The following is a 13,137-nucleotide window of genomic DNA, read 5'->3' as shown; positions in this document are numbered from 1 at the left end:
GCATGATCCAACTGATCTCTTGATTTCAGATTTCCAGCCTTTAGGCTGTCAGCAAATACATTCCTATTGTTTTAAGCTACCCAGTTTGTGGGAGTTCATTCTGGCAACTCCAGGAAACTAATACAGAAGGAAACTTCTGTAACATGATAAAGAACATTTATGAAAAATTCAGAGCTAACATGATAATGGTGAAAGAAAGCAAGCTTACCTCTAAAGTGAGGAACACCAACAATGCCTGCTTTCACCACAGCTATTCAATATTACACTGGAAGTTCAAGCCAGAGCAAGACACAGAAATGAAAGACAACCAAATTTCAAAAGAAGAAGTAAAGCTATCCCTAGTCACATTGGATATGACCTTATATACATAGAAAATCCCAAAGAATACACACCCACACACACACACACAAAAAAAAACTAACATGCTAGTAAAAAAAAAAATTCAGCAAAAACCAGAGAGAATAATCTTAAAAGCAGTTGGGAATTGAGGGAGAGAGGGTAACACATCATATACAGAGGAATACTGGTAAGAAAAACAGATTTTTGGTAAATATCATGCAGAAGACGAGGAGCAATCTTTAGACTATACTTCCTGGTTTCAACAATTACCCCAGAGATAAAATATTGAAAACAAAGTGGTACTGACAAAAATGGATAGGCATATAGATCAATGGAATATAAGTGGAAGAACTACTCACATTTATGGCCAAGTGATTTTCAAAAAGAATCCCAAGATAATTCAATAAATGGTGCTTGGACAATGGATATGCACAAGCAAATGAATCAAGCTAGGATGCCTCTTGTACCACACACAAAAATTAACTCAAAATGAATCACAGACCTAAATGTAACAGGTAAAACTAAAAAAGCTCTTAGAAGAATATATAGGAATGTATTTTTGTAATCTTGGTTTTGGCAAAGCTTTCTTAGCTATGATACCATGCACACAGTGACCAAAAAAAAATTAGATTTCATCAAATATTACAACTTTCGTGCTTCAAATGATACCAACAAGGAATTTGGGGGGGGGGGGGAAACTGCAAATCATATTTGAAAGCAACTTGTATCACTGCAGACGGTGACTGCAGCCACGAAATTAAAAGACACTTACTCCTTGGAAGGAAAGTTATGACCAACCTAGACAGCATATTAAAAAGCAGAGACATTACTTTGCCAACAAAGGTCCATCTAGTCAAGGCTGTGTGGTTTTTCCAGTGGTCATGTATGGATGTGAGAACTGGACTATAATGAAAGCTGAGCGCAGAAGAATTTATGCTTTTGAACTATGGTGTTGGAGAAAACTCTTGAGAGTCCCCTGGACTGCAAGGAGATCCAACCAGTCCATCCTGAAGGAGATCAGTCCTAGGTGTTCATTGGAAGGACTGATGTTGAAGCTGAAACTCCAATCCTTTGGCCACCTGATGCAAAGAGCTGACTCATTGGAAAAGACCCTGATGTTGGGAAAGATTAAGGGCAGGAGGAGAAGGGGACGACACAGGATGAGATGGCTGGATGGCATCACCGACTCAATGGACATGGGTTTGGGTGGACTCTGGTCCATCCTGGGTGATGGACCGGGAGGCCTGGCATGCTACAGTTCATGGGGTCACAAAGAGTTGGACATGACTGAGCGACTGGACTGAACTGAACTGTATCCAGAGTATATAAAGAATTCTTCAACTCAACACTAAGACAAACAACTCAACATAAAAATGGCCCAAGTATCTGAATAGATATTTTTCCAAAGATAAACAAATGGCCAATAAACAACTGAAAATACGTTCAACATCATTTGTCATCAGCGAAATGCAAATCAAAACCACATGTGAAGACTTTCACACCCACTAATATGGCTATAATCAAAAAATCAGAAAATACATGTTAGCAAAGACGTGGAGAAACTAGAACTCTTGAATATTGCTGGTGGGAATGTAAATGGTGCAGTCACTTTTTGGAAGACAGTCTCGTAAATTCCTCAAAGGGTTAAACATAGGGGCTTCCTTAGTGGCTCATATGGTAAAGAATCTGCCTGCAATGCAGGAGACCCGGGTTAGATCCCTGGGTCAGGAAGATGCCCTGGAGAAGGAAATGGTAACCCACTCCAGTATTCTTGCCTGGAGAATCCCACGGACAGAGGAGCCTGGTGGGCTACAGTCCACAGGTCGCAAAGAGTCAGACATGACTGAGCGATTAACATATACATACCCTATGATCTAGAAATTCTGCTCCTAGGTATGTATACCCAAAAGAAGTGAAAAATGTGTCCACACAAAAAACTGGTACATAAGTGTTCACTGCAGCAATATTCAGAGCTGTCAGAAAGTGGCAATCAACACAAGTTCACATCAATGGAACATTATTCAACAATAAAAATGAATGGGGATTCCCTGGTGGCTCAGTGGTAGAATCTGTCTGCCAATGCAGGAGAAATGAATTCAGTGCTTGATCTGGGAAAATTCCACATGCTGCTGAGTTAGCCCATGCGCCACAACCACTGAGCCTGTGCTCTAGAGCCCGGGAGCTGCAACTACCAAGACCATGTCCGCAACTACTAAAGCCTGCGTGCCCCAGAGCCAGTGCTCGGCAGCAAGACAAGCCACTGCAATGAGAAGCCCGTGCCCTGCATCTAGAGAGGAGTCCGTGCAGCGACAAAGACCCAGCACAGCCAAAAATAAATAAAAATCATTCTAAAAAGTGAAGTACTGAGAAATGCTAACATGGATGCTATAAAACACTATGTTAAAGCAAAGGAGACAGTCACAAAAGACCAGAATAGGTAAATCCTAGAGCCAGAAACTTAAGGGAGGATGCGTATGGAGAATGGGGAACTGACTGCCTAATGGATGGGGTTTACTTTGGAAGTGATGAAAACGCTCTAAAATTGAATGTGCTGATGCCTGCACAACTCTGTGAACATACAAATATACCACGGGACTGTACAATTTAAATGGGTAGATTGTAGAGTACGTGAATTTTATTTTTATAAAGTTGTTTTCTAAGAGGATTATAACCAAAGAAAATCTTTCAAAAATAAGGATAATTACTTGTTTAAAGTAAAAATTATGAATATATACTACGATACTTAAAACATATTGTAAATTTAAAGTATACAATAGAACAAGGGATAGGAGGGTTAAATATACTGTTCCAAGGTTCTTAAGCTACACATTATGCTGGTGTAATGTCGTCTAAAGATGAATTGTGATTAAAGATATATATTTAAAATTTGAGAGTACCACTTAAAATAACCTTAACAGATAAACATAGTAACTGAATGCTGGAGTTAAAATAGAGTAAAAAGTTTTCAGCTAATCCAAAAGAAAGCAAAAACAGAAAAGGAATAATGTTCACATGAGACAAAAAAATAAATAAAAACAAGACAGAAGATTTAAAACTAATCAGATTGATAATTACATAAAAAGCCAGTGATCTAACAAATACTCCACTTAGAAGAGTGGATTGTCAGACTCAGTCCATGAGAAATGCCATTAAATAAAAAGATATAATTAAAAGGATAAAAAAGATATACCACAAAGAAAAAAAGAAAGAAAACGCAATTTGCTACATTAATTTTAGATTAAGTAGGCTTCAAAACAAGGAGATTGCATCATAAAGATACTATTTCATTTTAAAAAAAGACATAATCCTAAATATAAGTGAAACTAAACAAATTTCAAAACACATGAAGCAAAAACTAACACAACTGAAAGGAGATACAGACAAATATCAATTATGATTAAAGATTTTAATAGTATTCAATTAAAAAAAACAAGTCAACAAGAAAATCAGTAAGGACAGATAAGACTTGACCAATATTCTCAAAGAACTTGACCTAACATTGGATGAATCCTTCATCCAATAGCTTAATAAACATTTTGCTCAAGGTCCCAAGGAACATTCTTCAAAACAGACCACATTCTGGGCTATAAATAACAAGTCTCAATAAAGTTACACTGAAGTCAAACTGTTTTCAACTGCAACAAAATTAAACTATAAATGAATAACAGAAAGTTATCTGGAAAACATTTGAAATAAAACTTAATTAATGCATTAAATTAAAACGTCAAAAGGGAAATTACCAAGTATCCTGAACTGAATGAAAATGGAAACAGCATTAAGACTGTGGTGTACAGCTAAAATAATATTTACAGGAAAATTTTAAATGCTAAACAGTATGGAAGACTGGACAAAATCATTAATCTAGGTTTATACTTTAAGAAACTATAAAAAAAATCAAATGAAAGCAAAAAGAAGGAAAGAAGTAGAATTCACTGAATTTAGAAATGGACAAAAGAGAAAAAAATCAAGAAAATCAAAAGCTAGTTCTTTGAAAAGATCAATAAAATGGATAAACTTCTAATAAGAGGGAAAAAAGAAATTAGTAATGCCAAAAACCAAAGAAGAGGCATCAAAAGTATGATATGGAATTTTATAAACCACCTTGAAGCAACTTGAATGAAAAGGACAAATTCCCTGAAAGACACAATCAATGCTTACTGAATAAATTGAAAATCTGTACAGTCCTATATTCATTAAAGAAATTTAATCTATAGTTAAACGCCTCCTCACAAAATTCCAAGTCCAGATAGTTCTGCTGGTGAATTCTACCAAAATTTAATAAAGAACTATTACCATTCTATACAATCTTTTCCAGAAAACAGACTCAGTCTATGATGCCAGCTTTACCCTGATACCAAAACCAGATAAAGGCATTGCTAGAAAACTATAAATTGTTAGAATGCAGAAATTTTTAACATTTTAGCAAACTGGGTCCAGCAATAACACACAGACCAAGTGTATTTATCCCAGGAATCTAAGGTTAGTTTAACATTTAAAAATCAATTAATATAATTTCACCATTTACACTGAAGTAAAAATGAGCTTTCTAGATAGGACACATAAACATAATATTCTGCCTTTATTCCTCAACTGTGACTAGTCCAACCCTCGGTAATAGCTTCATTGGATGAAACAGACATAAGAGCAGGCTTGTTTTTAAAACAGTGAGGCTATCTACACACGCCTTACAAATACAACTCAAACCATACAAACCATATTAAGCCAGTGCTCCTGAATAAATAATAACATTACAAACAAGGTACCTCTTGTGCATTCATAAATATTACTGTGAATTTTAAAAGAAAAAATTCATGTGTAAAATGAGTTAAAAAATAGTATCAGACTTAAACATTTTGAAAACATTCAAACTACTACCTTAAATAGTAGCATAATTTAATAACGAAGTTATTTTAAATTCCAGAATTAATTTAACATTCTAGGATCTGACTTTGCCATTTAATAAAAAGAAGTCTAATAAAAGCATGACTGGCTAACAAAAAAACTGCTTTCAAATATCAGATGGTTATGTCTAGAATATGCAAGATAATTAATCCGAATGAGAATGACATACTTTTTTCAAACTTTAGTTTCAATCAGGAACATCTGACAAACTACTGCTGTAGCAAAAGTAAAATTTTAAATCAAACCTCTTGCAATGATAACTTCTATCCTACCTGTATCTTCAATGAATTCCACACATTTTTCAACAAATAGTGGTATAGGTTTCTCAGCTGTAACCAGATCCTGGAGGGGCATCCCAAAGTAATTACTTTCCCAATTTCTACGTGTTGGTGGATTGAAGTTCTTGGTTTTCTTTTTCTGCTATAAGAAAACATATTTAAGTTAAAACTATTTTAATTCCCTTTAAAATAACATTAGTATCAAGCAATATAAATACACAATTTGTATCAAAAGAAATATTTAAAAGTTACATCCAACCTAAATGTCCATCAACACGGGATTCAATAAATAAATTCTGCTATAAACAGCAACTTGACCAAGAGAAAGAGACGAAAGTGAACAGACAAAATAATGGCTGAACAGAAGAAACTGTTCTCTTTGGAAAATAATAGAAAACTGGATAGGCGGGAAAATTAGAAAAGATCATTTTTCAATGCCAATGAAAAGAAGAAACAAGGAGTAAGCATTGCACAATTCACAGTTCAAATGTGGTATGTTAATTGCTGCATTTGTTATTTGGTCTTTGGGAAGTTCCCAGTGAGATTGTTGTGCATAGCTATATTAGTAAGCATAACATAGCTTTACTTATTGATTATATAATGAAGCTATGCAACTCCATGAGTGTCTAGTCCCATTATTTACATCTTATTTCCCCATTTTCTTCCACAGTATCTACTGAATATTTCTTAAAACATTAAGATATTTTTTATAAAAGAAAGTAACATTCCAGTGGGAAATGAGATGTTAATTCAGTCTATTAGAAACATTTTACTAGGCACCCAAAAAGGTAATTTTTATTAGCAATGAACAAAACATTTTCACAATAGTAAAAAGTTACACAAGAATTTTCAAAGTTTTAATTTCAATCTTGCATTGGGAGAAAACAGCTTCTTAACCAGGGAGTGAACATTTCAAAAACTAAGGAAATACTGCCTGAAATTCAACCCTTAAGGAGATTCTGAGTCAGTCTTCCTTAAGTACGGTGTATTTATATTTGTCATAAGTATTGTAACTGACTTACAAATCAGATAAAAACATGCTATTTCTAATCAGAAAAATGTGGGGGGAGGGGCACGGGTGGCGCAGAAAGGGAGCACAGGCTGAGGTTTCAATGCTTAAAGCAACAGCCCTCATTCTTCCCAGAGGAGTCTCTCCATTGGATGAACTGATCTTTCAATATTCTTTCAAGTTCCGAGTTATGCAATTTCCCTGGTGGCTCAGACAGTAAAGAATCCAACTACAATGCAGGAGACCCAGGTTTGATCCCTGGGTCAGGAACATCCCTTGGAGGAGGAAATAGCAACCCACTTCAGTATTCTTGCTGGAGAACTTCAAGGACAGAGGAGCCTGGTGGACTAAGGTCCACGGGGTTGCAAAGAGTCAGACACAACTGAGCAACTAACACTAACAGTCAATTAAGTCCTTTCTTTCATTTCAATTTGAGGCTGCTCTACCTAGCAACATCCAGAGTTCAGGAAATCCAACTTCTAAATCTTCATATATCATCACTCTGGTGATATAGATTACACACAGTAGAAGTAGGTGTTTGGAATGTCACCATCAAAGCACTGGAGTACTTGGCCTGGCTCAAGACCTAGCCCATCAAGTCAAACAGTGCGGATTCCTCCTACTCCTTAAATGATCCTTCCACTAACCACCACCACCAAAACAAAACAATGTGCAAGACAGCAGAAATGAGCTGAGGCAGGGATACAGTGGCTGGGTTGTCATCTTTCTTAGAAGGAGCATTAAGATGATTTCGAGTCTACAAACTACTAGAAGCACCATTTGATTAGAAAAGTAAAAACTAAGGCAATAATGGGTGTTTTTGTTTAGAATGATAATACAAGTTTTGAAAAAAGGCTACATTTAAGCAGATTAATGATAACAGCAATGCCTAGCCTTTGGTAGCAGCAACAGAAATAAAAGATCTTAATCTGCAATGCCACCTAAAGGAAAAAGTTGTAAGAAAAGTAAGCTAGCTAGTCCTAACTGCTCCAATCAACTCTTAAGAAATTTGCTTTTCACACTACCCTTTAGGAACCAATCTAAATTCTGAACACTTTACTAAAATTGGGGTTAGATTTCTCTGGGTTATGCTGAGGGGATATCTCCCAAGGTCCATAAAGGCACAACGGCAAGTTACTCAATTCTGCAGATTCAACACCACTAATATGAGGGAATGAAAGGCTAGGTGGCTTATAGCGTGGAATTTCTGGCAAACTCTAAAGGGATAATTTACTAACATTTAACCGCCTTGACAGTCAAGTTACAGGTCACACACGCTGGGGGGGGGGGGGGAAGCATAAAAAACTTAATGAGATTTTACCAATTTTTCTAGTAATTTATACTGCTACAAAAGAAAATTCGGTGTAGGAAAACAGTTTTGAATTAGACACTCCTATATTAGCTTTCATGATGAATAAAAATGTCTATAACTTTCGTCTCTAAGTGATAGTTCTTTAATTTATTTATTTAGGCTGCATTTAGTTTTTTTCTCTAGTTGCTGAGAGCTTTTTCTCTAGTTGCCGCCAACAGGGACTACTCTCCAGTTGTGGTGCAAGGAATTCTCGCTGCAGAGGCGTCTCCTGTGGCAGAGGACAGGCTCTGGGTGCTGCAGCTCTAGGCTTCAGTAGCTGTGGCACATGGGTTCAGTAGTTATAGTGCATAGGATTAGCTGCTCCACAGAATGTGGGATCTTTCTAGACCAGGGATCGAACCTGTGTCTCCTGCATCATCATGCGGAGTCTTCACCATTGAGCCACCAGGGAAGCTCTGTAAAGTGTCAGTTCTTCGGCACAAAAATCGCTTCAGAGAGTTCTTTTAAACTGTGAATTTTGAAAAACTACATAATTCTAGTATACAACCCTTAGTTAAGAGTTGCTAATCTATAGCTTCAAATTTATACCAATTTAAAATAATTTATATAATATAAAATCTATTTCATAAATTAAACTGTCTAAGGCTAGATGATGACAACTTCTATTGCCATTAAGGTTTTCTGAAATGCAAGAAAAAACATGGGGCATATGGTTATTTGGTCATTTATATCTATAGCTTTTGACCAATCATTAGTCAAAAGTGGCAGCCCTCAATTTAATAACTGTGTTAGTAGGAAAACAAATCTGATTTATGATAATTCAACTTTTGTTTCATTACTACATTCATGTAAGTCTTAATTTCTGCTTAAATACCAATACCCATGGTTTTTTTTTTCTGGCCACTTAGGTAAATCTCATGTCTGCAAAAGCATATCTAGTAAAACAAACATTCCATTTCACAAATATAAACAATGTTACTAATTAAGTGTCTAGTAGATATTAAAAACTATCATTAGAGTAAGTAAACAAAAAAAGGTATATAAATTGGCTCTTTATAGAACTGGCTCTTCCCCTTCAGCAGTATCAGCAACACAACAAAGCAGAAAAACTAAGCAACATCCTGAAGTAAATACTATAATCAATAACACTGAAAAAAACTCTATACCTCAATTCATAGGTAATCTGAACCAAACTGAAGAAAACTTTGGTAGCAAAAAACAGTTGAGGCAGTTTTCAAAGAATAAATCCAAGAAACAAGAAATTCTGGACTTCTCTATTGTTTTTAAGATGGGATTCTTGAAATAAAAGATGAAAGAAGAAATGAGACAACCAGAGGTAAAGTTTTTGTAAAAAAAAAGTGAAGAAAAAACCCATTAAAGAAACGAATACCGTCTTTAGTAAAACACTCAATGATCCAAAGTATCAGAATAAAGTGGAAAAGATCATCAGAGTCCTCTTTTCTACTCTATCATTTCTCTGACACACACCAAAAACCACTTTTGCTCCCATTTTAAAAAGAAGTCTTAATCTTCCTCTCCCTGCGAGCAACTGCTCCAGAATGCTAATTCCTTTTTGTAGAACAAACTCATTGGAAAAGACCCTGATGCTGGGAAAGCTTGAGGGCAGAAGGAGAAGTGGGTAATAGAGGATGAGATGGTTGGATGGCCTCATGAACTCAATGCACGTGAGTTTGAGCAAACTTTGGGAGATGGTGAAGGACAGGGAAGCCTGGTGTGCTGCAGTCCATAGGGTCACAAAGAGCCAGACACGACTGAGCAACTCACCAATAAACTCCACATAAATCACCTATACTAGCTGTCTCCAATTACTCTCTTTCCATTCCCTTTTACATGTTCTCAAATTAATCTTGGGCATCCCTGGTGGCTCAGATGATAAAGAATCTGACTGCAGTGTGGGAGACCCTGGGTTGAGAAGATCCCCTGGAGAAGGGAACAGCTACCCACTTCAGTATTCTGGCCTGGAGAATTCTATGAACAGAGGACTCTGGCAGGCTACAGTCCATGGGGTTGCAAAGAGTCGGACACACCTTTCACTTCACTTCAAATTAATCACTTTCATCACTTCACTAAATCTGTTCTTATTAATTTTATAAATGATTGTTCTGCAATAGTCAGTTTTCAGCTCTCCTCTTAACCTTTCAACAGCTATTCTCTTGAACAGACTTCAGGAGACTACCTCTGTTATCTCACTTGTTCTCCCCTTATTAGTCTCCTTTGCTGGTCCCTCTTGGCAACCTTGTAATACTGGCAACACCCCAGGCCTTAGTCCCTGTCTTTTTTTTCTCAATATCTATAATCACCCTCTTGGTAATGTCACCCATATGCTGATAACCCAAATCAATACCTCTAAGCTCAGCTCTTTCTCCTGATCTCTAGACTCATTTGGAACATTCTACTTGACATTTTCACTTGAATGTCTGAGACATTTCCTAACATGTGCAAAACTGAACTCCTAATCTCAGTTGCTGACAATTCCATCCTTTCAGTTGCCAGACCAAAATCTTGGAGTCATCTTTGATACCTCTTGTTTTCTCACATCCTACTTTCAAATGTATGATACAGCAATTACCCACATCTTAACCATCTTATTGTGTTGACTGCCTAATCAATCCTCCCTGCTTCTACCATCATTCCCTACAAACCATTCTCAATAAAGCAACCAGGATAATGACTCCACAAATAATGGCCTTTAAGGGCATATACAATCTTGCATGCCTGAACTCTGCCTCTTTTTATTCTGACCTTATTTTCCTCTACCTTTTCCTTTATTTTACTCCCTTTCCTCCAACTACACGGCTTGCTTTTTCAGCATGCAACGCATGCTCCTAATTTTAGGACTTCTGCAACGTCTGTTTCCTTTACCTTCTCAATGAGGCCTACACTGACTATTAAAAATTGTAATCGATGGCCTGTCTCCTGCCCAGAACTTCCAATCCTTCTTACACTGCTTTTCCTATCCACAACACTATATGATTTCCTCATGTATCATCATCATTTTGGTGTGTGCCTGCTACAATTTAAACTCCACACAAGGGCAGGGATTTTTATTTGCTTTGTTCATTAATATACTTTAATGACCTGGAATACTGTTCGTAAAGAAGAAAAAAGTACAAAGATAGTCGAGGTCTCTTCTGAAATAATGAATATACCTTGTAGATCGAATAATCTCACCATGCACCAAGAAAGATAAAGAAAAAACAGGAATAAATCATCAAGTTACAGATACGCTGCAGAATCAGTAAGCTTCAGAAATCTTAAAAAGCATTTAGGTAGAAGAAACCAATGACCAACAATGGTGAAAAAATAATCAGGCTAGCCTCAAAGGTCTCATGAAAACCTAAAAAGTCAGAAAATTCTTCTACAGGAATGTTCATGAGAAAAAGATTTGTCAAGGATTCTTTAGTGTGTCATCCAATTGTGGGTAATAAGCAACTCTAAAAGGAATTATAAAGCTCTCAAATATGTAATAATTAATATTTAAATGACAGCACTCTCAAACTGCCTTCTTACAAATCCTAATCACATAATGAAACATCCTTGGGTGGAGAGCAGGGGACACAGGGATAAATTAGAAGTTTAGGATTAATATATATATATTAGTATAAATGAAGTAGGTAACCAACAGGGACCTACTGCATAGCACAGGGAACTATACTCAGTACTTTGTAATAAGCTACAAGAGAAAAGAATATGAAAAAGAATATGAAAATATATACACATATACATAATAACTGAATCACTTTGCTGTACCTGTGAAACTAATAAAACATTCAAAATCAACTATACTTCAATTAAACCACAATGAAACATCATCAGTAATAAAGAACTTACATCTGGAAAATATGTGCTTTGAAAAACATAAAAATAAACATTTAAACACAAAACTAATTCTGAGTTACAGTGGTACAGCTACTAAACAGAATATTATCTATAATTCTGTGAGTCAATCTACAGAATGTAATAATTACACAACTAGTAGGCCAGAACCAAAAGCTTCAACCTATCCTAAAAAAGGTGGTGGGGAGTAAAAGATAAAATAGTTATGTTAATATGCAACAGGGTATCACGATATACTATGAAGGATTAAGGATGATAAACTGAAGTTGGGATTCAATATAAACTTAAAGATAAAAAGAAGCCACAAACAAACAAATAGCTCCTTTCTCTCTCTCTTTTTTTTGGCGGGATGAAAAATAAAAATAGAAAATAAGAAAAAAGCAAACTGAAACATAAAAATAAATGTAAATGGGTGTTTCCCTGGTAACTCAGTGGTAAAGAATCCGTCTGCCAAGGCAGGAGACACACGTTCGATCCCTGGACCGGGAAGACCCCACATGACTCGCAGCAGCTAAGCCCGTGCACCACAAATACTGTCTGTTCTCTGTGGAGCCCAGGAACCACACTACTGCCACAACCACTGCATGCCTCACGCCCCAGAGCCCAAGCTCAGCAACAAGAGAAGCAACCGCAGTGAGAAACCCGAGCGCCGCAACCAGAGAGGAGCCCCGCCACCTGTAACCCGAGACAGGCCGATGCAGCAACGAAGACCCAGCACAGCCAAAAACGAAGATTAAAAAAAATTTTTATTATCTAAATGGAATAAGATCAGGTAAGCTATAAAAGACTCTCGGACTTGGTAAAAAAAAAACAACAAAACACTAAACGTGACTAACCATATGCCATTTTAACAGACACTCCTAAAAGTGAAAAACAAAATGATGGAAAAAAGAATGATTTTTGTTTCTACAAGAGCAATGTTAACTCTGCTGCTGTCTTCAAAGTAAAAAGCTTTGAACCATACAAAAGAGACTCATATGACAATTATCCAGAATTCAACCCATCAAGTTGCAACAACAAACTACAGCAGAAATATGTACCTCTAAGGAAACAGAAAATTTTAAATGACCTCCTTTAGTTCTTGTCAGATCAAGTATACCAAAATTACAGATAACAAAGATGAATTAAGAAGGTTGATTTCAACAGATTTATATATACTAATATATGTTAAAGTCCAGGAACCGGATAAATAGTATAATCTCATTCCAAAGTAAATCACTTATGTTAATATTATAGCAAAAATTAAAAAACAAATACTAAACTATTGACAACAATCCTCTAAGTTTAGAGGATGGTAAAAAAAGAAAGAAAAGGTTGGGGTGAGGTTACACAGAATTTTCACTGTAATTTGTACATTTCCTTTCGTAAAGAAAATGCTTTCTGAGAAGATAAAGATTACTTGTGAAACCAGAAAAAAAAATCAAGATTTTAAAAATTAT

At 36.1% G+C, this 13,137-nt stretch overlaps 1 protein-coding gene across 6 annotated transcripts in view; it reads right to left on the bottom strand.

Annotated features, from left to right (window-relative positions):
- The window catches only part of ARHGAP5 (Rho GTPase activating protein 5), a 102,476-nt gene that overhangs the window by 26,876 nt on the left and 62,463 nt on the right, over window positions 1-13,137 (bottom strand). For 4 of the 6 annotated variants that reach the window (XR_006344388.1, XM_043921519.1, XM_043921518.1 and 1 more), the window contains exon 3: window positions 5,514-5,661. Coding sequence is in view for 4 of the 6 variants with exons in the window: in XM_043921519.1 (XP_043777454.1) it covers window positions 5,514-5,661 (148 nt within the window). In the remaining 2 variants the exon portion in view is untranslated. The remainder of the gene's footprint in view (window positions 1-5,513; window positions 5,662-13,137) is intronic. The other 2 variants (XR_006344389.1, XM_043921520.1) reach the window with 1 other exon arrangement.

This window comes from Cervus elaphus, chromosome 13, assembly GCF_910594005.1.
Source record: "Cervus elaphus chromosome 13, mCerEla1.1, whole genome shotgun sequence".
NCBI lineage: Eukaryota > Metazoa > Chordata > Mammalia > Artiodactyla > Cervidae > Cervus > Cervus elaphus.
Note: the sequence above shows the minus strand (reverse complement) of the source record. Positions and strands in the feature narration are given on the sequence as shown.